The 27,194-nt window shown below is 40.4% G+C and overlaps 2 protein-coding genes across 11 annotated transcripts in view; one reads left to right on the top strand and one right to left on the bottom strand.

The window, feature by feature from the left end:
• Positions 1-79: 79 nt before the first annotated feature.
• plekhg7 (pleckstrin homology domain containing, family G (with RhoGef domain) member 7) lies at positions 80-18,430 on the bottom strand. Of its 4 annotated transcripts, XM_075469587.1 has the most exons (19): positions 18,152-18,430; positions 14,744-14,854; positions 14,075-14,160; positions 13,370-13,911; positions 12,429-12,451; positions 9,898-10,016; positions 9,223-9,263; positions 8,781-8,882; positions 8,270-8,419; positions 7,941-8,036; positions 6,502-6,600; positions 5,660-5,773; positions 4,123-4,297; positions 1,893-2,008; positions 1,541-1,628; positions 1,369-1,448; positions 1,105-1,258; positions 828-925; positions 80-360 (listed from the first exon to the last, which is right to left on the bottom strand). In XM_075469587.1, exons 3-19 carry the CDS (start codon positions 14,127-14,129, stop codon positions 250-252), a joined length of 2,163 nt encoding a protein of 720 aa, XP_075325702.1. In that variant the 5' UTR covers positions 14,130-14,160; positions 14,744-14,854; positions 18,152-18,430; the 3' UTR covers positions 80-249. The 4 variants fall into 4 exon arrangements, with proteins under 4 accessions (XP_075325702.1, XP_075325703.1, XP_075325704.1 ...); XM_075469588.1 differs by having other exon boundaries at positions 14,075-14,157; positions 14,744-18,430; XM_075469589.1 differs by lacking the exons at positions 14,744-14,854; positions 18,152-18,430 and having other exon boundaries at positions 13,370-13,987; positions 14,075-14,152.
• The window catches only part of itpr2 (inositol 1,4,5-trisphosphate receptor, type 2), a 64,242-nt gene continuing 54,938 nt past the window's right edge, over positions 17,891-27,194 (top strand). For 2 of the 7 annotated variants that reach the window (XM_075469582.1, XM_075469581.1), the window contains exons 1-8: positions 17,906-18,448; positions 22,899-22,969; positions 23,221-23,342; positions 23,428-23,514; positions 24,892-25,050; positions 25,756-25,854; positions 25,972-26,055; positions 26,170-26,316. In XM_075469582.1, the coding sequence (XP_075325697.1) occupies positions 18,357-18,448; positions 22,899-22,969; positions 23,221-23,342; positions 23,428-23,514; positions 24,892-25,050; positions 25,756-25,854; positions 25,972-26,055; positions 26,170-26,316 (861 nt within the window). In that variant the 5' untranslated portion in view covers positions 17,906-18,356. Of the gene's footprint in view, positions 18,449-18,610; positions 18,672-22,898; positions 22,970-23,220; positions 23,343-23,427; positions 23,515-24,891; positions 25,051-25,755; positions 25,855-25,971; positions 26,056-26,169; positions 26,317-27,194 lie in introns of those variants that run through there. The other 5 variants (XM_075469580.1, XM_075469579.1, XM_075469584.1 and 2 more) reach the window with 5 other exon arrangements.

Here is a 27,194-nt window from a genome sequence, read left to right as displayed (position 1 = left end):
TCCTGTTAAAGCTCATTTAAAATGACAAACAAGACATATAGATGAGATGTGTATGATATAAAGACAAACAGACACAAGCTTTGACAACATTACCAGATATTTATTGTACACTGCTGCTGCAGCTGCCTTGGAAGGCACACATTTTGATTACAAAAAAAAATCCTATTCTTGGAACGGTCTTTATAAGACTTCAGGGGACAGTGAAGTGCACATTGACAGTAGGAATGGCTTCCAGGGCTCTCTGAGCAGTCAGATCTGTGAAGACTCCAGCCACAGTGAGGAGCTCTTGACTCGCGGCTGCTGAGAGTCCAGCTTCAGCAGCGCCGTCACTGCGCTCTCTATCTTCGACATCCATTCTCTCTGTAAAAAGCCAACACAAACATTAGTTTAGCTAGTGTGCTGATTGAAAGGACTAACATTTTATTCGTATTGCTCTTTGTTTTTGATGTTTGTTGGTGTACTAAAACTAATTTGTACAAGCAAAACTAGTCTTTTAATTAGCATTCATATAAAGGAGGTGAAAATAAAGTGAAATCTGCATACATCACACTGTTATACTCCAGTCTTTAATTAAACAAATATGACAACATTTATGTCAGAATTATGTCAAGCTTATGTGTCTGCTGAGCATCCACTCAAAATGAAGCTTATGTTTAAACGGCCTATAAGCATTCTGGGTTAAGTTGGAAGTTGGAAATGCAGAAGTGTTTGGACATATATGAATACGGTCTTTTACACAATGTTCTGTGCAATTGGTGTTCTTCCAGCTCTAATTGAACCGAAAACCTTTTGAAACTTGTCAGAAATTCATGGTTGAACTGACTTACCTTGGAAGACTCTGACGCAGCTTGAAGGATGAATGCGCCGACACACTGTTGGTAGCGGTTGTGGTGCATAATTATAAAAGAATGAGGCAGGCCCGATGCTGTGAAGAAAGCAGAGAATTCTTCTATTTAATAACAAAAACATGATGCAAACAAGCTGTGACCCAGCATGAAGTTTTGAATCTACCTTGAATCTGCTTAAATGGACTCTATACACCCTAAATTGTGCAGAGCTGAAAACAACAACAGGAAGAAAGAATATTGGTAAAGATTTAATTACTGGAGGCATTTAGCTGATCGATGTTCTTGAGTTGGAGTCGATCCAGGGAGACGGGCTGGTCGAGAACAATAAAGGTGCACCCATCCTTTAACAGCTGGTCCAGCTCTAAGTTGTGCTGCAGCCTCAGAGGGTTCTGTTCAGGACCGATGGACCTCTAAACCAGAAGCCAGAACACAGGGCGAACAATGTAGATACAAAAGCCTTTCACTGAGTATCTACAATCAGTCCAAATCAGAGTGGAAAGCAGACGAGAGAGTGACATACCTTCTTGTTTCTCTTTATCTTTGTGATCAGCAGGAATTCGTCAAACAGGAACAGATAAACATCGACCAGCTTTGTGTTCTCTGGTGATGAATCATAGAAAGACTTTGTAGGATTTTGTTTTAACTGAAGCACTGATCACAAAGTGTCCTGGATTTCTGACAACTGTACACACCTGTGAGCACCAGCCTTCCTTCGTGCAGCAGACTTCTGTGAGAGATGAGATTATCAAGAGTGACGGCCTTCAGGAGATGTTTCAGAGTCTGAAAGACAAGCGGTCAATCAGTCGAATCTTTTGACTGAAAGATCCTATCTGCTGGATTTCTGATACCATAGTAAATGTTAATGACACATCTATTTTAAAAAGCGATTACTGATATCTGATTTCACATTCAGACAAACGTTGGTGTTGTTAAGAGGCATATCTGCTGCGTGTCTGGGACTTTAATCTTTGCTCCGTCAGCACGGTTCTTGCCCACACAAACACATGTAAACAATGTAGAGAAGCATACACAAACAAGACAGACCTCTGGGATGAAGGCTCGCTTGTCTCTCTCCCATACAGGCAGCCACACCAAGGCGTCTCGCAACTGTTTCACTTTCTGGTAGTTATCCATCCATTTGACTTTTCCCTCTAAATCACCTGGAAACAGAGGAGAGCCAACTAAATGTCCAAGGAATCATCAGAGGGACCAGAAACAGAAACCCTGACCCAAACACATTGCTTACTTTATGAATGAATTTACAACCCCACTTCCAAAAAATGCTGGAGCACTCTGAATATACGGTTTAAATGATTTAATGCAGTTGGAAAAACAAGAATAAATAAATGACAACATAAATAAAATGTAGAACTTTAGGAATTTTGTTCTTTTTGAAAAATATTTGGCGAGTCAGTGAACACAGCTCACTGCTTCATTTACTAATAAATGTTAACCTCCATACAAAGACTAGATACGTGTGTAAACGACATCCAGGAATGCTGTAAACCTCTCCCAGTAAAACTTGATGCATCACAAGTGCGTCTCCCTTTCGGAGCTGGAACCATGTTTGCATGGTTTACCTTTTAAGCCTGATGTGTCCCATCATTTTCAAGATGCACAATGGTAATGATAATAATAATGAAAAATGTTACTAGACAAATGGTAGATGTGAGCAATTTCCAGGAAAAAAAAAAAAAGGTTTAACCTATCAAATGGTTTTTATTGAATAATTTTAGCTTCTTCACCTGCTGAGATAAAATACTGTTGTGGACAGTAAAGTTTATCCAAAGATCCCTCAGAGTTTGGGAGGCCATTTTCAAAACCTGTCGCTTGGATTAGAGAAAAGGCTTGCTTAAACTCATCTGCAATCTGCATCTTAAATAGGTTTAAATCTGTCAGACTTAGTCAGACTAAATTAAAACTGTCCAGTGGCCTGACAAATCAGATCTTTAAATTCCAAGAGTAAAGGACGATCCGGGTTATTTTGAACTCTAAAGTGTGAAAGTGTGTGTGATAGAGGAGCTTGAACACCTGTGAGGGCTGAATGAAATAAATAGGCTTTGATGCTCCAAATGCTGCCGTTCAGATCTGACATTTTTCAGGAAAGTCTTATTTCAGAAGCACAATGCCCAACTGCACTCTGAACATTTCACAACAGCAAGGCTCCATAGTGAAAGAGTTCCATTATAAAATAACCTGCCAGCAGTCTCATTGAAAGCATTTAACATGTTGAAAAAAATAAAGTAAATTTAAAAAAGGAACTGAACTGTTGAGTGGCTGAAGTCGCGCGTCGAGCAGAAAAATAAGTCGATGTTTTACTGTGAAAACGCCAAAAACTGGTCCGATTCCACAATGCTCAGTGTTGTTAAGAGAGGGGGTGATTCCACACAAAAAAAAATCTTAATCTTAAACATAGCGTTTGTATTATTTACAGTTCATTGCATTCAGTGTTACTCAACACAGAATCCTCGCTGGTTTGGAATTCTTGGAATACTTCTAACATGGAAAGCTGTTTACAATGCGCGACATGGCTGCTAAACTTTATCATCTTGATGTGGTCATTACTTGCATGTTGCTGCCAAACGCGGGTGTGGCCGTATCTTTGTAGGGTTTACAGCTTTCCCTCAGATTTTACAATAAATATCCACAACACCCAGGCAGGACATTGGCCTACACATCTCAGCTGTGACTGCAATATTCCATCAGCTGTAAGTGACATAATCACAACCATTAAAAGGGGTGTGGTGCGCCACACCCTGTATCAAAATACACCTTTTAAATGCTGGGACAGTTATTCACTTTAAAGGTTTGTCGGTTTGGTTTTGTATGGTTATTTGTTCAATACAGCAAAAATAACACAGAAGGGCATTACTGCAGCAGATTTCCCACAGCCTGTCCTTCTAGTTACACAGTAAACCGACACAACAGGTCTGCACGCAGAGGCATCCTGTGAAGAATAAACGGACAGTGACTGCTGGCTGCTGTCCAAGGCATGTAACCCATTTGCAGCCAAAGGCACAGACTGCTCTGCTTGTGTTGACACACATAACCACACATCTGTGTTATATGCCTTTTCAATCAAAATAATCTGCAGGCAACTATTTAGCAACTGACAGGATCTTTATGGAGTCGCACAAAACATACAACTTGCCCTGCAACAACCCAATAACTTAATCATTGATAAGTCAAAGCCTTATATAGCGTGCTACAGACCTAACGTGGACAGATTAAGAGAAATACTGGGATTCGGGGTGAAGATGTGCACAGTGCTCACAGATAGATTTGTCCACTTGCTCGGCTATCACTTGCAGCTCTCTGGATTCCTCATCCTTCTGACATCTCTTTGCGATATTCCGCAACAACAGAGGGTACCTAGTTAACCTCTGTAGTGGCGCCACCAACAGATCGCGTAGCTGCAGCCTCCGGCACTGTTCGTTCCTCTCACACCACTGAGGAGAAAACGGGGAGACAAAAGAAATGGCTTGGTGAGAGGAGGGCAGAGGGGTGAAGGAGCCTGTCAGAACCAAGAAAAAGGGGGATGGGAAGTGATGCAGACGACCACATGTTACGAGGTAAGTGATATTACTGTTAAATATAATCAAAAGACCAAAGCAAAAATAATCACCCTAACAAATGCGTACAGTTGCGAGATGAAAGAAGTTTTACCTCTTTATATTCAAGTGAACTGCAACACATGAAATGTTCAACCGTGTAGTTAACGAAAACGAGCCAAAAAAAATTGATCATCGGCAAGTGTGAAAAAAGGAGACGTTTAGTCAGTTTACAGGTCTGGAGCATTCAGGTGTGTGTTAACACAATACCAAGAAGAAAAGATCTTTGCAATGATCTCAAAGAAGCAACTGTTGCTGCCCATCAAATTCAGAAGAGTTTTCCAAACAGTTTGGAGTAAATTATTCTATGGTGAGAATAATTATTCGCAAGTGAGAAATATTTAAGACAATTAGGTCAATTTATGGATATCCCAGTTAGCATGTTAAATCTTACAGATTGTAAGTATTAATTATTTAGAAGCTTTGCCGGGTGAAAGCCTCTTCTCTCTAAAAAGAACATGGCAGCACAGCTTAGGTTTGTAAGGTTACATCTGAACAAACCACAAGACTTCTGGAACAATGTCCTTTGGACATTGGAGGCCAAAGAGGAGATGCCTGGCAGAAACCAGACAGCGTTTCAGCAAACACCTCATACTAAGTGCAAAGCGAGGTGGTGGAGAGCTGATGATTTGGGCTTCTTTTGGAGTTTAATAGATCTGGGCACCCTGCAGTCACTGAGCCGACCATGAACTCTAAAGTATTCTGGAGTCAAATGTGAAGCAAACACTGAGTTATGCAACAGGTCAAGCAAAGCAGCTAATCTACAACAGAATGACTGAAAAAGAAAAGAATCCAGATGTTGCAATGGTCCAGTTAAAGTCCAGACCTCAACCTGATTAAAATTCTTGGCCAAAATTCATCCGCAATGTCAGAGACGGATAACGTAACACATTTACCATTATTATTACCATTATTATTACTATTATCATTACGGAATCAAAAAATGAAAGGGTGCACTTTCTTTCTCACATGACCGCAAGCATGATGACTGGGAAGTTTTCACAAAAGACAAATGGTGACATTCCTCTCATTGGCAGGCCTCTGTCACACTGAACTGATTGTTAAAGCCGCAAACGTTGCTGCGTGTCCTCTCTCAAACTTGGCACACAGTGCCTGAAGCCTTGTCAAGGTACACAACGTTCTAGCCTTCGCTGACAGTTGAAAACAGTTTAGCTGCCTGGAATGAATTTCCTCCTGTACCTTTAAATACGATTGAAAGTCCTCTCTGGGCTTCAGGTTGTCCAGATAAAGCAAAGCCGTGGAGTAGTTGAGGCAGTATTTCTGCAGGCAGTGGCATATGCTCTCCTGGAAAGCCTGGCAGCAAATAGAAGTGTTACAAAAACACTGGGACAGACCAGCGGGCAACATCAAATAAATCATAAACGGGCAAGAAGATGCAAACCTACACACAATCAGAACAAACATTACCCAAAGTCTAAAATGTGCCCTCTGCTGCTTTCTCTGATGCATAATTTAACACCAGGATGAAAACATTTTTTCTCCCAAATGATTTATACTTTAAATCAAACTATAAATTATACTGTTTATTATTTAAGGACAAAGCACTGAAATAGAACTGTGGTAGAGCATTTTTTATTCTTTTTTTAACTTGTGCTTCAACTCAAATCTATTCATATCTTGTGTCACAGGCTCTTATCATGTAAAACAGAGCAGCAAGTGATAAACGGGAACATCAGAACTGCAACAAGTACAAACATTTTAAACTGAAATTTCAAAGAACAGTGATTCCTGGCAGAGTAGCACGATGCATCTAATAGAAGCTGCTTCAGATATCATGAATATATAAACATTGTAAGTTAGACGCCTAATTATTTCAACCTTTAAGTAATGTTTACAATTTATTAAACAAATTCTTACTATTAAGCTGATTTTTACTTATTCAAAGCAAAGAATGAGCATTTTTTCAGACAACTTATGGTCATGTTTTTCTTCTTCCGCCTTTTCTTATCAGTGGACTTTAACAAGTGACTGACTGACTGACTCACTGACACCGTGCGTGTCCACAGGTCAGTTACACTTGCCTTGCCCAGCAGCTCCAGCAGGGTGGACCCGCCACCCTCAGTAATCGCCAACGTGTCCTTGATGACATGCAGGAGGTTGTTCAGGAAACCAAAGCTCACCTGCGGTAGAAAACAGTGTACCGAGTGTCACCAGAAAGCCACCAGACCCTGTACATGTTCAATTCATTGCCAACGTGATAGTGCTACATACAGCAAAAAATAGTATTTCCTTAAAAATTTGCTCCAGTTTTTAAATAGTTTCGGTTTTCTTTTTTCCCCATTTTATTCTTTTTAACAACACAGCCTCAAAGTATGAATTTGTTCTAGTTAAATCAAAGAGTAAAAAAAAATATTGTTTTGAGCACTTTTCCAGCAGCTTTATCACTTTTTTTTCTCCATCTGATCTATAGTATATGACATAAGAAATCTGAAATATTAGAGCCAAGAGAAAATAGCTAATATTGGGTCTCTTGCTTTATAATAGGGCTGGGCGAGTTAACTCGTTATTGTCGCGTTAACTCGTTAATTATTTAACGCCGACAAATTTTTATCGCGCATTAGCACAGGTTTTATTATTGTAAAAGTCTGTTGCTCACAGGCTTTTATTTTATAAAAGTCTGTTGCTGTCTGCTGCGGAACCGGAAAAGAAAGTAATCGGCGGATCCACCAAACATGGAGAAGGGTACAGAACTTTTACTCGGCCATTTTCATTTTAAAGTTCTTCCAGACGGCGGAGTCGACAGAACCAAAGTCATCTGTAAACACTGCCAAGTTGAATTGTCTTATTGTCGTAGTAGTTCCAGTCTAAAATATTACTTCACGGCAAAACACACAACTGATAGCAGCAAGTCATTCAAGGAAACAGACAGTGGAGCGAGGCTTCTACATAACAACTACATAAAAATGCTGATGTTAAAAGTGTGTTTGCACAACAAATGTTATGGCACTTTCATTCATATGGCAGCACATTTAAAATAAAACTAAATGATAAAAGCTATATACTACTTTTGAATTCATTTTTGGATTTTCAGTACAAATGCGATTAATCGTGATTAATCAGGGAAATCACGTGAATAATTAGATTAAACATTTTAATCGTTGCCCAGCCCTACTTTATAACAATTGTTTGTGCGCATTTCTGCAGTGTGAAGGCAACAGTTGGTTTCAATACACATTAGACAAAAAGTAGTACTAAAATTCAAATGAATTCCCATAAAAAATTTAAAATCTGAACACAAATATTGTAAAAATTTTAATCTCTAGTTAAAAACTGAAGTGAGGAGGATTAAAAAATGTATAGGCTGAACTGTATAGGCTGAGTGAAATTAGGGGTCTTTAGCAATTTTGATGCCAAACCAAATGTTATTTCATTGTAATGAAGGCTCCAGTTGTTTAAGATAATTTACATAGTAAATGTAAAACCAGCAGGCCTCGTGCAGCTTATTTGCATCACGTCTCACCAGGCAAAGTTCATTGAGGTTTGCAAACAGCCTCCATAAGTCAATGTCAGTGAGGCAGTTCCTCAGCTGCAGGTTTGTGAGCGTAGCTGAAAACACCTGAAAAGAACAAAGAGGTCAGACAGAGAATAGGGTATCTGCCAAATCTGGCGTTAAATTTCAAATCCTATGCTGTAAGGAAAGGAGACGTTTACATGAACACCAAAGACAGGAATGGAGTGGGGTGATGGAAAAACACAAAGCAGCAGGTGTTGTGTTTCATTCGTGTTTGGTCTATTTATTTTTTGGTCCTGTGTGTTTGTGTGTGTGAGGCCCAGAACTGACAAAATCACCTCTTTCAGAACCATGAGCTGATCCAGGAAGTAAACACACTCGCTGGTGAAGAGTTCCCAGATGGTCTCTTGTCTCTTGAAGCCTTGAGGGTCAGAGGTAACATCCTCCTTGGAGGATTGGTCCTGCAGAAACTCGGCCAGAGAGAAGTCCTGCGCAGAGGAACGGTAGGACTAAAATGACATATTCAAACCAGGAAGCTGTATCCTACCACCATGACTCAGGAGCACGTCAGTGTTTGTTTATATATATACACGTGTGCAGGAGCGATCTAGCTGGTTGCAGCCAAGAAATTCTGGTTCTTGCACAACCTATGTCGCGCTTAAAGCTTCCCTTCAACTACTGTCTTGTTATTTCTTAATCACTTTATAAATGATGAGTTGTATTTGAATAGGAAATCTGAATGTCTTTGTAGTTCAAACTTTGCTCAGATTAGAAGTCAGCACAGACCGAACTGGCACAATGATTGTTTGATATGATAAACAAAAGAGATGTTCAGGGCTCATTTCTCACCTTATATTTCTGAAACTCAGGATCTCTCCAGTCTTGAATCTGTGTTGTTGAAAGGTATTTTTCAATATCTGACACTGTGCCCATCTGCAACTTCCCTTTATTCTGAAGTGAAAAGACAGAAGCATCCAAGTAGTTTTTAGAGTTATGAAATAAAAGATTTGTGTATGTGCATATTTGCTGTTTTGCTCTGCTTATTCTCTGCACATGTTTCAAGAGCTGAATTACCAAGTCTGGCTCAAGTTCTGCATTTCAAGCGTTGACCAATTGCAAAAACTGTGGTCCAAAAAGGATAAGAGGAAACTCTAATCCGCTTTGAGAAGTGGGTCAGAGAACAATGTCCAACCAACTGCCCACAGCTAAAACAAAAGTACATCAAAACAAACCACACGTATAGCACTGGCACCAGTCACACCCATAAACCACAGTCATAAAACACACCTACCGTACTACGCTTTGAAAAAGGCCACTTTGACTTCTTTGTATCTGTAAAAATTGGACACAAAAAACAGATTATACAGATTAACAAAAAAAAAAAAGACATATTTGTGTTGTGTGCAACCAATGGGATTAAAATCAAACACACAGACATGTTTATAACCTGCTCTCGACTCGAGGACAAAAGTAATAAAGATTCAAATAGATGTTATATTTACATATGTAACCAGTTCGATTTTTGGAAGCACAAAGGCACGTTCTTTATCTGTGTGCTACTTAATACTTTCACTCCTTGGTTCAAGGTCCACACAAAGTCTTGAAATACTGTTGATGTAAAGTGCTGACATGAGTATACTTATCATTATTATGTGGACTATATTTAGGAAGAAATTCTTTCTACAAGATAACATTTATCAAAATCTGAAGAAAGTAGTCTTAAAGCTAATTGTAGAACTAGTAACTGCTAAGTTCTGATATACTTTGAGAAGAAATGTTTACTTATAGAGATTTTTACTCAGGCTTTTCAAGGCAAACTGTTATTAATCTGCATTCTTTGAAAGGGATTAAGAGTTAAACCTTTAATGTTTATGTACATTATGAAAGCAAGATAAGTTAAAGTTGCGAAATGCAACTACTTAGGGCATTAAGCACAGCCAGGATGTGATAGAATATAGGATTTTACCAGAGAAGTTTGAACCATTGATGATGTCTGCTGCTCCGTTGGAGACAAAAAGGTCTCCAGGTGAAACATCCAATCCAGGTAAACTGACCACCACGGAGCTCCGCCTCCTTTCCTGAAGTCTGAAGCGGACACACAAACAAACTATTTCGTCCACCATGCAAAGTTTTAAAACAGAAAAAGTTTTTCATAGCATGTGAAGCAGCTCATTTCCCAGCTGAGACTGTGACGATTGTTAATCTGTTGTAAATGTACCGCATTGTAAACTGAACAGACTTATTGGAAGCTACAGGGAATAACAGAATTTCTTTTGTCATTTTATGTAGTTGAAATACCACTGAGATGCCATCTGCACTACGCAGCAAAAAGGTGATTAACACAAGCAGCAAATATTATGAGGGATAAGTGTTATGTGTCTGGATCATTCATAGATAGCTGCTGATTAATGGATTGTCCTGTTTGTGTGGAAGGAAGCAAGCTGTCAATGTGTGCCAGGTATAATCCTCTTGGGTCTCCTTTTCATAGTTAGCAACCGAGGCATGGCTTTGACTGGAAAAACACAGGCCTACCTTTTAGCCTCCGGCAAAGCTCACACAGCCACCGTTCAAGTGTTACTTTAACTTTCCTCTGCTGCTGTATATTAGGCATAATTTATGACTGATTTTAACTAACTAACTAAAATGGACATTCACATACTGAAATCAACCAAAAACCTTGATAATGTCATTGTTTTACGAAGGGCAGCATTAAATATCCAAACAAGACACGAGAGAGGGCTTTGCCACGCAATGTTTTCCTTTCATTCTAAAGGATTAAAAGCGTCTCCACCCTGAGAAACTTGATCAGTTACAGCATCATTAACAATCACAGTCCAAACTGGGCCCATGCTAACCAGAGGCAAGCAGCCGTTTAATGTGGCAGGTCTGTTGAAATAACATGCACAGCAACCAGACAGGCTGGTTTTGCTGAAGGTATGGTACACTCTCAGCACGTCGATACTGATTGACTCAGATTCAAATTCTTTTATTGTCATTCAACATAACATCAGAGTTGCACTGCAGAACGAAATTACGATGCATTTTGGCCACGACAAAGCAGTTGGATAATTATCCTAAGGGAATATAAAGAATAAAACATAAAGATATAGAATAAAAAAAAATAAAAAGGCAGTATAAATATAAATATATTTGTGCAAAAATGTGCAAAGAGTAAAGTGCAAATAGTCTTAATAAATCGATAAACTGGTCATTGACCTACGACACTGCTTCTAAGGGTCATGGCTTACAAAGGTGGGGCTTAAAATGCAGAAGAAGAAAAAGTGAAGTGTTTAAGCAGAAACAATAGCACAAAACCTGAGGGCAAATGATTTTAAGATCAATGGCACGCAACTACAAACGCATCCTCATTCGGCCAGGATGGATTAAAACACTAAAAAAGATTTTTCAGGACATAACTGAACTCGAAGTACATTTGGCTTATAAATGAGGACTTATGCCTATGAATGATGACAAAACACCAGAACAGAAGTACAAGTCAGAGGAACAAGGATAGCACTGATTTGTTTAAGGCAACTATTGTATGTAAAAACTGCTTAATTACCCTTTAAGAACTTTTCTTCCTCTTACAGCACCTAACAATCCCTCATACAGTAGCTGCACTCTTGCTGCGGTACCTGCACTGTTGCACAGGTGTTAGACCACATGGCTGCAGGGCCAACTTATACACCTAAAGGGTGTATAACCCTTAATGCATGGGCACCGAAGCATGAACAGTCGGCATTGATACGTGAATGCTGCTGGGCCCTCGCAAAGGCACAACTACTCCTCTAAACCAGGCCAGTGTCTCCATGCAGCTCATTCCACAGCAACCTCACAGTGACATCCTGCTTTGTGACTGTACAGAAAGCTTTCTCTGTATCAGCGTCTCTGCCACCACGAGAACTTAATAAAAATGGGTGTTTTGTTCCAACACAAGAGAAAATAATGATGCCCTAAAACAAAACTGTCCCAACTAATGGATCGCAAGGCCTGGACGCTGAAATAGGCACAGTGCCAGGATGTAATTACTGGGACAAAAGCTGCCTAATTATCCAGAAATGGGGACGAGCCTCATCGCCCATTAAGAGGGGCGTGGGTGGCAGTAAGGGAAAACAGCCTTAATGAGGGTTTGTCTTGTTCGTATAGAACCATGGGGCTCTCGAAACTAAACCCACAATGCTTATGAAGCAAGACTGTTCGACTGAATGCACAAAGGGGCTCCTTAAGCTAAAGGTCCAATCAGCAACCAGAGGGCAAGTCAAAAGAACTTTTTTCACGCAATGATTTGACACATAAGCACGGGTGCCTCACGGAAGCATGATGAATACGAGAACAAGTGTGAGCACTGTTGTCCATCGCAGGATATTTTACTACATTCCTGATAAGCAAATATGATCTCACACTTTCCAAACTGAATTTCTTTTCCGTCGTGCTGAATGGCGCACAGACAAAATGCAAATCTGAAAGCTCCAAAAGTCCAAGGTAAAGTGCACCTACCTATGATGGCAGCGTTCCTTCACCTGCAGGAAAAAGAAAAGAGAAAAACTTCATTAGTGCTCTCAGTTTGCCACAGCAGTAATCATACAATTTCCACGCTGTATCGACACTGTCCCAGTGTGCACCCAGCATCAAACTGAGGGTGCAAAAACCCTCCTACTGCTAACAGCGCCGCTATATCACTTTCAAAGACATTCAAATCCGAATCGGTGTTTTAAGTGGTCGCTTGGATTCAAAAGCCTCGGATATTGGAGGAGAATGTCAGCACTCTATTGAAAATGTGCTTGCTTGAATACCACGAGCTGATGAATAGATCTCCCTATTATCTTTTTCCATCGCTCACTGACCCCTCCATTATTGGGTGACTGCTGACTGCAGTGAATAGGGGCCCAAGGAGAGTACTTCCCAGGGCTCTCCAGGCAGTGGGTTTGGTCGGAGCTGTCAGTGCATGTAACTGCTGATTCATTTGCTGTCAAAAGCTCGCATTGTGAGGGACCACTGCAGGAGGCAATGCAGAATGAGGCGGACAAGGCTTCTGCAAGGAAAGGAATGTCTACCCACTTAATTAGTTACAAGCTATGGATAAAAATCAACGGTGCGCTACAGCAAAAACGACTTGTGGTGTTAGCAGGAGGTTTGAGATTCGGACAACAAAGTGATGCGGATTGCATGGCTCTATATGTGGACGTGGTTCAATTAGATTTACATAGAAACCAGTGGCGTAGTGGGTACAGCAGGCACCCCATGTACAAGAGGCTATAGTCCTCGCTGCAGCTCGAGTCCCGCATCGGACGGCCCGTTGCTGCGTGTTGTTCCCCCTCTCTCTGCCCCCTGCTTCCTGTCTCTCTACACTATCCTATCTAATAAAGGTATAAAAAGGCCCAAAAAATAATTTAAAATAAATAAATAAATTGACATAGAAACCTGCTAAAAATGCTCACCTGCAGTTCACCACCCGGAGGTCCAGAATCTTGAACGGGAGCTGGATGAACACTGTGACAATCTTGTCTCATGGAACCGATACCGTTCACTAAAGTTTTTGATCTATGAGATCTGGTACTTTGTTGGCCAGACGATGAAACTGGCTGAACACTGTGAGAGACCTCCTCATCAGAGAGGGTGCATGCTGCAAGAGGAGACTTGACTCTGTGAAAAGGAGACAGAGGGCTCATAGTGGAAGTGGTGCTCGCAGATGACGGCTCCTCCTGAGTGCCTTCCATCCTTCCAGGATCTCGGGAATCCAAGACAGGACGCCGGGTGCTCCTCATCCTCCTCAAGGTGGGAGATGTGGAGATGCGCCCGGGGGCCTGGCGGTCAAACTGGAAGAAAGGTGCTACATGGCTGTCAGTGTCCACAGCAGACACATCTGTCAACCTGGAGTGCGTCCGTTTCAGATCGATGTGCATTATGACCGGGTTGCTGGTCTGACTCTCCTTGTGCTCGGAAGGCCGCACGTCCGTTTGTGTCTGGGCATCCGCCACACCTGTCGTGACAACTTCATTTTCAACCCATTCAATGTAACTCCAGTCCAGGTTCTTCTCATTTTCCTGGTCTTTGTCCTGCAGAATAACGTGCTTCAGCGCAGACATTGTAACCTCAAAGGCATTATTACAGTGCAGCAGAGATCAGAAAAGGTGTAATCTTACAGTCTGACTGCTTTGCCTTCTTTCTGGGTAACGTCAGGTGATAATCCTGCCGCATTCCAGTTTCACGCCACTTGCTTCTCAAGCTTCTGGGGGGGAAAGCAGAAAACGTGTTAGTACCCACAAGCTGGGAAGCTAGGCACAAACTTACCTCGTAATCTTCTATAAGGGGATTTGATCAGGGTTGAAATGGTCAGATGCCAGATAAGAAGCCTAAAACAATGCATTGTGTGACTAATTTACAGTGCAGAAATACAAGTTTATGCGAGGGTTTAAAATCAGGTACTAAGAGGGAACAACGATGCTGTAGCACACCTATTAAGAGTGTTGTTGTCTTCACTCAGATAATGAGGAGGCTATGCATCTCATTCAAGCTGTCCCATCTCAGACTACCATCTGGCCTGGTCTTTCTACACATTTATAAAACTTCTTCTTTTAATACAGTGTTACGCGAATTCGTTTTCTCCAGCAGGTGCTTTTAATTGGCAGATTAAAGCAGCGCGAGCATGTAACCCGGCACATCCATGAGGTAACAAAGAAAGAGCAGAAAGCAGAAACGACCAGCAACTTCACGGTGACAGAAATCTGTTCTAAATATACCCCACGTGCAAGCGGAGAGTACGCGTGCTTTGGAAAGAAGGTAAAAAAATTCAACAAGTCTGGTTTACTTACGTCCACCGGAGCCTCGCGACGACTCAGGACGGCTCGCGGTGAAGTGCTACCCGGGCGAGCGAGGCAGGTGTCGGGAATGCACCGAGCGGCTGGCAGGCTGAAGGTAAAACTCTGGGGAAAGTTACCAAGTTGTTTAATGTTCACGAGAGAGAAGGAGAGAGGGGGGGAAATGAGTGGAGCGCCTCATCGTCCGGAGCTGGGGGAAAGGTGCGACTGTTGTTTTGCATGGGAACACCAACTCCGTAACCCCCACCGTCCCTCCTCCACCTCCACCTCCTCCTCTTCCTCCAACCCAGCACACGTCACACAGCGAGCAACACTGAGGTTAGACTGGATTACGGTCCATGTCGCCACACGGGCAACATCTGACATAAAAATGTGAACACTACTTTTGTTTACCACTGCACTCCGAATCATTATACAGAAAGACACGTTGTTGTCATTGTTGTTACATTTGATATTGTTCTGATGTTGCTGGCTTTAAATCTTTTTAGGCCTACTTGTTTCTTTTTTGTTTTTATGTAAACTACTCTGTAACCCGCGTCGTGAAATGTGCTGTAAGTAAAAATGCACCCACTTACTATTATTGGAAACACAGCGAAGATAATGTGGCAGGCTTTACTCCACCGTTTCCACTTGTTGCTATTGAATCTCATTAATATTGAAGAGTAAAACCTACACGCATACATTTTGTATACCAACTCGTACGCCACGCTTGAGACTTTCAATGGTTTTTGTATTCATTTAATCTTTTATTATATGTGTTTTATACTGGAATTATAAAATGTCCCTTTAACGATCAATAAAGTATCCATCTGTCAGTCTGCCTGTCTGTCTGTCTGTATTGAGTTGTTGTGCATCATGTTTCTTATGTTACATGGTGAAATTCGAGTGTCTTTAAAAAAAAAAAAAAAAACCTGATTCAACAAGTAGAAAAGATTAATTAGAAATGGAAAAAACAAAGTATGTTACTTGTTCTTTTTTTTAATCATCTAGTTTCCCGTTAAAGGTTTAATTATATCACAATGACTCATATTGCATGGCCATAAAGATGGCACTCCCAGGTGGAAAGTAAATGGAGTCTGTGTGCTAACATTAAATCGGGTGTTATCCAGGAGTGTTCTATAATAATCAGATACATAATATAGATGTATTTTTTTAAACTCATAGAATTTCAATGTTATTCTGTATTATATCATCTGAATGCAGACTGTACATGTCACTGCATCTCACCGGCACAGTGTGAGGAAGTCAGTCAGTGGAACACGTGTGAAATAACAGTTAGTGGTGTGTTTGTATTCAGCACAGACGGAGGAGAAGATGAATGACCTTTCGAAGCTGTAAAGTGAACACCCCGGGGCGATGCAGGTCAGACACTGTGGCATCTGAGCCTCAGGCTGAGATTGGGTCTGGAGCGCCCCCTGTTGTATAAATGTAAGTTGTACACTACATCATGGCAGCATTAACCTGTTTTTCTTTATGAGGTTCTGTCTTCCTGGTGCTGCAAGTCACTTTGACTGTCCCCTGCTGACGGGAGCTTTCCAGTCAATCAGATAGCCCTACATGACGGAAAGAAAATAAGCAAAAATCTCAATGTTGATACTTTTTCACGTTTTTACCTCTTCCATGTGTCACTTGTCATATGATGGAATAAGCAAGAGGTAAAACTATATTAGCTGAATGTGCTTAATATATTGAATGTAAACCTACACATTAATGGGAAATAGGTGCAGTGATTTATTGAAAAGAGTCCAAATATGGTCAAAAAAACAAAACAAACAGTTTTGTATTACTCCATCAAGATTGAAATTCAGTTTCAAAACAAGCTTTATTCTTCAACACAGCCTGAACCCTCTTAGATGAGTTTTCTTGTCATTTCTTTAAGCAGTCTTCAGGAATAGTTCTCCAGGCTCCTTGGAGGGCATCCCAAAGCTCTTCTATGGATGTTGGCTGCCTTTTGTTTCGTTTTATCAAGATGAATCTTGTAGATTAAATTGAAAAAAATGGAAACGAATGATGGATTTGTGCAACAGGCTGACGGTGACTTTCTTTGCTAAGTTGTCTGTTATGTGTAGACACAATGCTGGCTCAGCCCCTTTTTTATGCCTAAATGTTTCACAGGAGTGAGAAAGCAGCCAATGTCCAAAAAGGAAAAAAACTTTCAGACCCTCCTGAATATCAGGATAACCACTACTCCAGACCACTTTAAAAGATTACACATGTTATGTAAGCAGCTAATTTAATACAGTGAAATGTACAGCAGAGAGTAGTTCAGCTCCGTAGCGGCCAATCTGTGTTTGTTTCCCCTCAAGAATCCCAAAAGAAATTATCAACTGGGTGTTTGTCAAATCTTAGTTTCTTTGTGAAATATTTTGAGATATTTTAAGCCTCAGACAAGGTGTTGACTTACAAGTGTCTCACTGGTGCAGGTGCTCATGACTGACACCTGGAACACAGCAGGGGCCTCCAACTACAATGTGTTCCTTTTAGGGGTCACAATCCCAAAAATGTAGGAATAAATGTTATATGCTTGATAGCATGTTGGATTTTAGTATCTCATCACATTTCAACAAACAAAAATGGGTAAAATGACAGACTGAAGGCTACTAATGTGAATAAAGACGTTTTTTTGTGTATTTTAATGTGTTTTGTACAATGTGTTAATCTCATGTTAAATTTAGCTGTATTTCAGGATAATGATGAGTTTAGAAAGTAGTGCCAATCCCACTGAAATTGAACAGAAAAACAAACCGGAAAAGACACAGGAGTTAGATTTCCCTTTCTTGAAATGAAATGAAATGGAACTATGATGAGGACCATGACCCATGTAGACCTGTCTAATGAGAGCACTGACAAACAGGCTCTCACCATGACCGCCTGTTGCCAATCGTCGGTGATTATTCTGGCGAGACTAATGAGAAATGATCATACACAGTTTGACGGTTCCGATGAAGACGAAATGCACAATAATTTTTAGAGGCTGCTCATTTGTTCTCGTATCGTCCGTTTTGTCAAATGGGCCTTACTGCGGAATATGCAGAAGTTTTATGTTTGTGCAAAGAAACTGACTAATATTGTCACGCAATAGTCTAACTGAAGAGAGAGCGTTTATTGAGAAAGACCTGGATACATTATCTTAACTACGCTAAATAAACCACATCTATATCTGCCGTATATTTCCCAACTTTGGCTTATTGTTCAGCATACTTCAGTCCGCCTGCATGGCTTAGAAACCAACAACAGAAAGATACCACAGAGCGGAATTTGCTCACAGACCTGACAGCAGCAGTCTCCTCCCCCTGAAGTCGATGTGAAGAAGAGCACTCCGCTCAGACATACAGGAAGAAGTTGAGTAAGTCTTCTAAAAGAAAAACAACTAAAAAGAACAAAAGAACGGCGCATTCTTACCAACTGCCTGCAGTTTCTCGGCATTTTTGCTCTTTCTCAATCGCCTCAGAACTGTCGGAAAAAAATGGAAGAATGACGGTGAAGCTGAAGGCTGCTGCTAAACTGACGGCGCTGTAGCGTGTGGGTCTCCACACCCATGGAGAGGAGTGCCATTTGGTCATAAATGGGAAAAGCAGAACAAACCTACAACTAATCGTCAGTGAGAATGTCGGAGCATAGATCCAGTTTTCTTCACATTGGAGACATCGTGTCTCTTTACGCGGAGGGCTCTGTGAATGGCTTCATCAGTACTTTGGGGTACGTTCCTCTTGTCACCATATTTATACAGGTCAATTCTCTCAGGTACCACCTTCAGATTCTTTTACTTTACTTCTGACACGTCTTTCCGTTTTCTTCATTTCCATACGCTCAAGTCTAAACTTGCTGTGTGCCTTGTGGTCGAGGCCTGTCAGCGCGCAAACTGCTGCGTCTCAGGAAACTACGCAAATGTAGCAGGAATGCAAAACAGCGTGTTACCCAGGTACACATGACAAAAGCGGATTTACTAGCTGTGGCACGTCCTCAAAGTATGGTTCGTTGACTCGGAGAAGTACATTAAATGGGATTTTGACGGACCCCGGGCAAAATAAGGGAGGAGTAAAACTCTCTTTTTTTCATTCATTTGATAGTTGGATTAGAAATGATGTTCCCTGGCGTCTCACTCCAGCCACATCTGACATTTGCAGACACAGTTTGGGGCTCCCCTGTAGTAACACATCTCACCTGACAGTCTTGGAAATATCTAACAGGTTTATTTGAGTAAAGGGATAATCCTTCTGTTTTAAGTGTTTCACACACGCTGAAGCTGCCTCAAGATGACACATGTTGTGTAACATAACAACCAGACAGGCCTTGAATATATTCGAGCCGCACTTTGATCTTGGAAAGTTCAATTTTGAATCCAAATCCTTAAGATTCTTATCATATTCAGTTACCTAGTCATTCTTTAAAGTACTGGCCATCAGCCTGAGGCTTAAGATGCCTTTCAATGATTCACAAGATAAAACTTGAGATAAGATAAGATGAGTTTGGGGGGGATAAAATAAATACCAAAAACAACTTAAAAGGGTAAATATTTTTTTTTCATGTTAAATAGAGTTGTGAAAACGTCTCTAACCACAAATGATCAATAGAATGATTATTGAACTGCTGGTAGATGAGTGAACAAGTAGTCTCAGGCTATGTACACACGTAGCCGGGTATTTTTAAAACCGAATGTTTCCCCCCCCTCCGTTTATAAAATAATCTGTCTCCACATTACCTCGTTTTCGAAAAAAACTCCTTCCACACATAACCGAACATCTGCGTTTTCACCTGTCTTGACAACCCAAATGCAATTTGCTGTTTTGCGCAATCTGCCCAATCAGCTAAATAATAAAGTGTGCACGCAACTTTTTTGAGCACACTGACAGGTGATTGCATGACAGTCCTCGATATGAGGACGTAATAATTCCGACAGCGAGAGGACTGAGGACCGGGACATGCAAAATTGTCACGCCATTCCTCTGGGAGTACGACTCGGGCGTGTAAAATCAAGGCAGTAAACAGCGCCTGCACAATAATAACCACCACAGTTCTCAAGACATACATGCTTCTTCAGTAAACAAAGGTCGCACTTTATACAGGTCCAAACGTAGAAAAATATATTCGTTTTAGCAGATACCCGGCTACCTGTGGATGGGGCCTCAGTGCTGTTTGAATAGGTCTCATGCCACTCAGTCAGGTGTTATAGACTGAAATGTATATGAAATGCCTGTTTGTTTGGCTTTGGCTCCTGAAAGCGTCAGTGCAAGGTGAAATGTTTCTGTGGCCTCTGACCCTGCACTACAAGTGTGGAAAGCTGGACAGGCCCTGAGAAATGAGTATGCTCCACCCACGTCCTCTCCCTGCCTCTGTTTCTCACTCTCAATACTTTTTGGTCCTGAAATTCCCCCTACAAGCTGTTGCTTCACACATTTGGCCTGTGCCCCCCCCCCCAACAAGTTTGTCTTATCATGACTCACAACATGCTGAAATGCAAGAGTGCTTCCTGATTCACAACATAGTGGGCCCAGTTAAGCTTTTGCTGAAAAGCCCCCGTATTTGCAAAGGCTTCTGATAATGCAAATGTAAGCTGCAGCATACACAGGGAGCGTAAACAGGGAGCGTAAATTTAAAAATGCAGAAGTGCACAGCAGCGATTGTTGCAATGAAATGCTTATCAGCCTTCCAATGACCCACAGAATTTAAGTGTATTATTAAGAGCTGTATCTAAAGCAAAACGCCTGCAAGAACCTCCCTGAGCAGCAGTACAATGTGACCTCTGCTGCACAAGGCTGTCCATGTTTGTTCAGGATCACATTCAGACTGCAAGTTCCTCACACATCTTATCCAAAAACTCAACAGCAAACTGACCTTTGAGTACCAGCTGACTTTTTTTTTAGTTTTTTGGAGTTCACTGATTTTTCATTTATTAGAAAGGTTCCTTTGAGCTGATTCATTGTATTTTTGACTTCACAACATTCCTTTCACTTTGTTATAAGTTGTGGACAAAGAGATACTTTTGGCAACACATGGATACAACATTTCTCTATCCATGATGTTAGAGTCAATGCAATTTTACACCCTTTAAACAAGAGTAAAATATCCCTTCAAATGTTTGAAGAGGAGGTGTGTGTGACTCATTTTATCGTTATTACTCTGCTGCTTTGGCAGCGACTTGAAACATGCAACAACAGATGCTGGTGATAGAATTGTTCTCACACTTCTTAAAGTTGGGTCATACATCTGTGCCCTCTCATTTGTCTTTAGAAAACACCTCAGACGGCAGAAACCTGCTAGCTCTGTATTTAAAGGCTGTGAATATTCTGTGTTCTTGTGTCAGTTCCCTTAACACAGTCCATAGCTATTATTAGTTTGTCTGTGTCCAGCCTGGTACATTTATCTGTAGTTCATGTTTAACTCATTTACAGAGTGTTGGGTCCTGCAAAAGCCTCCCTGTAGATTCATAGTTACTTATTTATGAGCTCAGGGGACTTTTCCAGGGCACCTTCCTGTTTAGCCATTTGGCACTTGGTAATGCTTCCTGTTCGGCTCTATTGTCTCTCATTTAGATGTAATGTAGATATTGAGTTGGAGTAAATCATGTACAGCCTGAGGACTGACACTGATCAAGCTCTATGGCACAAAAAAGAAATGGCTCGGCTCACTTGAGCAACTGGGCCTGCTTTGTATGAATTGGAGGAATTGTTTGTTGCATTCTATTTCTCCTCAGTGGACGGGATGAATGGATGTGCTTGTGCTATCCAAACTGCTGCGGAGAGGAGAGGAGATGGAATGGGATGATATGGAGACTTTTTTATAAAGATTCAAAGCTGGTGCTGTATGCATTGGAAATGGAAGCATTTTTTTTTAGAAATTTGTGACAGTAAGGCTTTAAGTTGGAACCTCAGTTTCTAAAAAACTATTTTTAAGATATGCAAGTCATTGTATTCTTTATTATTTGTATTTACACACATCATTCCAATCTATATTTTCTTCACAACAGAAAATAGAAAACATGTAAAATGTTGAAAGTGAGACATTTAATATTCACTGAAAAATATTACCTCATCTTGAATTTGATGGGCGTGACATGCCAAACAACTAGTTAGATTAATTGGCAACAGGTCCGTAACATGATTGGGGTTTATTTATAGATATTCTTTTATTTCCAAAAATTTTCTCTGATCCAATGTGATAAAACACCATTTGTGATAACAGATCTTCATATTTACATCATGTTGACCAGGACTTCCTTGAAGAGGAGATTTTGTATCTCAATGGGATCTTCTGAGTTTAATAAATGGCAAATAAATCTGACCCATGTATGACACGAGATGTGACGGATTATGCCGGCAGTTATAGCTGTTGATGAATGATATAGGTTTGCATGATTGTGCACAGACAACCAAATGAATCTAAATCTATCTGTCATTAACAGTGTCACAGTCTTAATTCTTAATTATATTAGCAGTATGTCAGATGTGTGAGTCCTGAAACTGTAGAAACATCTCTCTGTTACAGTCAGCAACTAGTAAATAAGAGGCTAGGATGTGGTAAACGTGGCAGTGGATAATGCAATGACACCTTTTGAGTGCCCTCTAATCAACCTTGCACAGACAGTACATGATTTCCTCTTGTGTCTGCTGTCCCAGAGGCCATTACCAACACAGTGTTCACTCTAAAAGCTTCATTTTACACACACACAATGCTGACATTTGATTCTATTATCTGTCCCCCCCAGTGTATGTAAAAGTCAGAGGCTATTTACTCGTTATTCGTTTATCTTGATACAAACTTACAAAGACAGAGCAGATATCTCCGCCTGCACAGATCAAAGCCCTGCTAAAGAGGATGAGCTCCAGCCAGAGATGCTCATCATCACTCCAGATACTCAGGGAGCTTAAAACGGATGGATATGATGGTGAACAGAGACATTATCTCTTTCCAGCCAGGCTTTTCACCCTGCAGGTAGCCAGTGTAGATGCACTCTACATCATATTCAAACGAGAGGCTTCAAAGTAGTTTGAGATTCTACTTCACGTATTTGCATTTAACTGTGATGTCACCCTACAGTTTGTTCAATGCAAATCTCTGTGTTCAATTCGAGTGATATATTGTATTGACTGTTGGAGTGATTCATAAAAGCATTTTAAGAATGGTGTGTTGTTTATGCTCTTCTCTGCAGGCTTGTTGATGACAGGTGTGTGGTCCAGCCTGAAGCCGGAGACCTCACCAATCCTCCCAAAAAATTCCGAGGTGTGTTTATTTTATTTTATTTTAACTGCTCACACTGCTTTGATGCCACACACACACACACACACACACACACACACATGTCCATAGTGTGTTGTTTAACACAACCTTGTGGTTTAGGAAAAGCTTTTATGTGTTTAAGGGACTCCGCAGGCATCTGTTGGGTAAATAAGTGGTTTCACCACATTGCAACCTTTTCATAGGACTTTGCCACTTTGTTTAAGGTGAGCCTGAATGCTTCTCCTCCTCTGCAGATTGCCTCTTCAAGGTTTGTCCCATGAACAGATACTCAGCACAGAAGCAATTCTGGAAGGCAAAACAAGGGAAACAAGGGAACAACAACAACACACAAGGAGATCTGTTTAAAAAGTTACAGGTATAACCATTATTTGTTTTTGAAACCATTTTGAAACCACCACAAGCATTTCAAAGGTTCACCAGTTTTCTGTTTCATCACTCAGCATGCAGCAGAACTGGAGCAGAAGCAGAACGAGTCAGAGAACAAGAAGCTTCTTGGAGAAATTGTCAAGTACAGTAATTACATCCAGGTAGATGCATCTCCTCTGCAATCATCTGTGTGTTGTCTTTATTTTCTTGTTGATTAAGGTTTAGATTACACTCATTCAGTTTCTGAATCCAGGCAGATTCTAAAGACAAATACCAACATATTAAGCTCATGAGGAAATGCACGTTGCTCAGGAAGTATTTAGATGTCACAAAATTTTTATTTTCTTATTTTCGCTATTTACAAAAATTTGTAAGTTTCACGCTTCATGTGCAGACTCTCAGCTGTAAATTTAAAGTATTCACATCCAAATTGGAGGCATAGTTTTAGATGATGAGCACTTTGATAATTAGAACTTTTTTTTTTCCTTTTTTTAAATTTTTTTTTTACAAGCGATCAAATGTAAAAATTAAAAGCTTGTTTGCAGGCAATTAAGTAGAATATTCCATGGCTAAGTCAGTATGCTGGTCCTAAAGACAAAAATAAAGGCAGAACTAACAAAAACTCAAGACAGATCCAGTAAAGCCTGTTAAGAGGAAAGACATTCCTGGGGGATGGTCATATGTTTCAGACTGCCGGCTAATGGTTTGCAACAAAGTATGAGAAATTAACATTTACTTTATTTTCATTTAAAGTTCCATGAAACCCCCTGAATAAGATGGTTCTACATATGAAATACCTTTAAATCCCTTACTCTTCCTCCAGTTTTCATTAGAATACCCTTAAATTAAAGTTTACAGCTTAAATATGAAGCCCATATTCCTCATTATAACAGTAACTTGGACCTGTTTTTTGTGAACACCTGAAATAACAAGAATATAGTCAGGATCTAAATGTAATATTTAATACGATATTCAGAAAACATTTAACTCCGGTCTTACGTTCAGTAGGGATTGTATTGCTGCCTCAGTAAAATAGCTTTATCAGTGTGCAGTTTATTAGGGTTGACTTGAAGCACAGTTCAGTTTCATCACCTTGTTTGCTCAGTTGAATCAGGAAATATGATGTTTGATGCTTCATCCCTCAAAATGAATATTGATTATAAAACCAACTCTTTTCTTCATGATTCTTGTTGCTATACCCTGCAAAGATGATAAAGAAGAGCACTTATCCAAGTCACTAGTTACAGTATGATGAACATAACAACAATGATGCCTTGTTACAGATTAAAACATTTAGATAGCCAGCAATATACAAGCATAGTAAAGGGAATCAGGTCAACTGTCACTAAATCAGTTGGCAATTATTTGGTCAATTGCAATTGTCATTGTTTCCACAAAAATACCAAACATATCCTGTTTCCAGCTTTCTCTTTGAATATTTGAATAATTTTGTTTTGTTCCGACATGTTCTGATATTTAAATCTCATCTAAATATTTTCTCCGTCACTGCTCTAACCAGCCTAATTCTTCTGTCACAGCTCCTGCACATAAAGAGTAATAAGTACCTGACGGTGAACAAGCGTCTGCCTGCACTGCTCGAAAAGAACGCCATGCGGGTTTCTTTAGATCCAGCAGGGAACGAGGGCTCCTGGTTTTACATCCAGCCCTTCTGGAAGCTCCGCAGTGAAGGAGACAATGTAGGTTTCTCTCTGCTTTGGATCGCCTTTCTGTAGACGTAAAGTGCTGTAGAAAAACTTACCGTTTCTTTCTGTCTACAGTGGACTGCTAGTTCATTGTTTGACCTATTCCAGTAACATTTCTGATTTTGTCCTTCTCCTTTGGCTTTAGCATCCTATCGTTGAAGGTATTGCTCTTGATTGTGCATGATGTTTGTGCAGAACACGGAATAAAGTGGAAAAGCATGGAAGCAACACCCCATATAAATGCATGTAGATTTTCAGGAGTTTTCATGTGATTAAATCCTTAAGCACTGCCTTGGAAAAAGTGTGAGCCAACTATTCCTGCAGCCACAGTGTGCCTGTGTGTGGCTTCTGAAACTGCTGAACCTTTAAAGTCTGTTACAACTTATGTTAGGCCAGGTTAGAGAGCATGTATTATACAAGCAATGATACAGTAGCAGGTAGTTTACTTTTCAGTAACCATATCTTTATTGCATTCATATCCTCTCACAGTGGGAGGAAGTCTATTTGCTGTTAACAGCTCAGCCACTCTCACATGTGAGGACCAGCATGTTGCACCATCCCTTGCAGGAAAAAAAGAAGAAAAGATCTTTGATAAACTCTTTGCATGGATTCAATCTTAAATGCCTGCTTCATCCATTTGAAAACGGCTGAAAGTTGTCACATCTTGCTCCTTTTTGACCATCTCTGTTTGGCTTTAAGGTGGTGGTTGGAGACAAGGTGGTGCTGATGCCAGTGAATGCGGGACAGCCCCTTCATGCCAGTAACATTGAGCTGTTAGATAACCCTGGCTGCAAAGAGGTGGGACTGGTTCATTTACATTGTTTCTATCAGCATGACGTAAATGTATGATCTTTTTTTTTTTTTTTTTTTTTTTTTTTGCTGCATCTGCCTCCTACTCTCTGTTTCACCCCACAGGTGAATGCTGTCAACTGTAACACCAGCTGGAAAGTCACCTTGTTCATGAAGTTTAGTGACTACAGGGACGATGTGTTGAAGGGGGTATGTTGTTTCTCTACTTTTTAAACTTGTATTGGTCACGATTTGACCAAAACCGTTGTTTTTATGCACCATTCTTGTTTTTGTTTTTATTTTTCCTTCTTGTCCTCTTCTCAGGGAGATGTTGTTAGGCTCTTTCATGCTGAGCAGGAGAAGTTTCTGACCTGTGACGAGTACAAGAAGCAGCAGCACATCTTTCTCAGGACCACACTGCGGCAGTCTGCCACCTCAGCCACCAGCTCCAAGGCTCTGTGGGAGATTGAGGTAAAGCACAAACCAGAATGGTTTCTCCTTTCAATTTGGAGTGCATCATAGTAGTTTGTTTTAAATTGAATAATTGTTTTTCAGAATGTGGAAATTAATTTGTGGTTCCGAGGTACTTTCTGTATAGAGATGGATGGGTAGATTTGAAACGGCTACTGTAGGTATCTTAGTACTAAAATAGTGACCCAATAATGAGCATTATTGCCAGCAGCTACTGCCGATTTATGAGCAGGTCTCGGTGATCAGTTGTATCTCTACTTCTGCAGAGTTATAGAACCAAAGTTACAGAAACCAGCACATTGTTAGACTGTGGAGAAGCCTTCTCTAAGTTTAAACAAGGCCTATTGATTACAAGCACAGGAAGGAAAATTGAATTGAACTGAAACCCCCATATTGAAAAGAAACTGTCTGATCTTGGAGATGAAGCTCGATCCCACCCCGGCCCTGAATTGTACTGCGCTTCAATTTGTTGTTTTCTCAACAGCTTTTTCTGATGTGGCATGCTTTCTATTTCAATGCTATTTGTTTTTTGTAGTTGTATTATGTGTTTCTTTTTTGTTTCACACCTCGGGACCAAACTTAAAGAATGCATTGTACTTTTATAGCAACCTTTTTACAACCAGCTGAACCATAAACTTTGCTCAGATCAGTTTTAGTTCAGTTCAGCTGAATAAGCAAACGCACTGAAAATACAGTTTTGTTATAGGTGAGTCAATTCTCAAATATTTAGGCTATAATTTCTCCTTTATGCAAAAGGTCTGTGTGTCCCTGTTACTTTTGGTTCTTAGTACCATCTATTCTTCTGTATATTCTGCTTTATCAGTATAAAAAGGAATTTGAAGTTCCTGTTATTTACTCCAGTTTGTGCCAAAATGAAC

The sequence above is a fragment of the Odontesthes bonariensis genome, chromosome 7, assembly GCF_027942865.1.
Source record: "Odontesthes bonariensis isolate fOdoBon6 chromosome 7, fOdoBon6.hap1, whole genome shotgun sequence".
NCBI classification, from domain to species: domain Eukaryota; kingdom Metazoa; phylum Chordata; class Actinopteri; order Atheriniformes; family Atherinopsidae; genus Odontesthes; species Odontesthes bonariensis.
The sequence above is the reverse complement of the archived record's forward strand: the minus strand, read 5'-3'. Positions and strand labels throughout refer to the sequence as shown.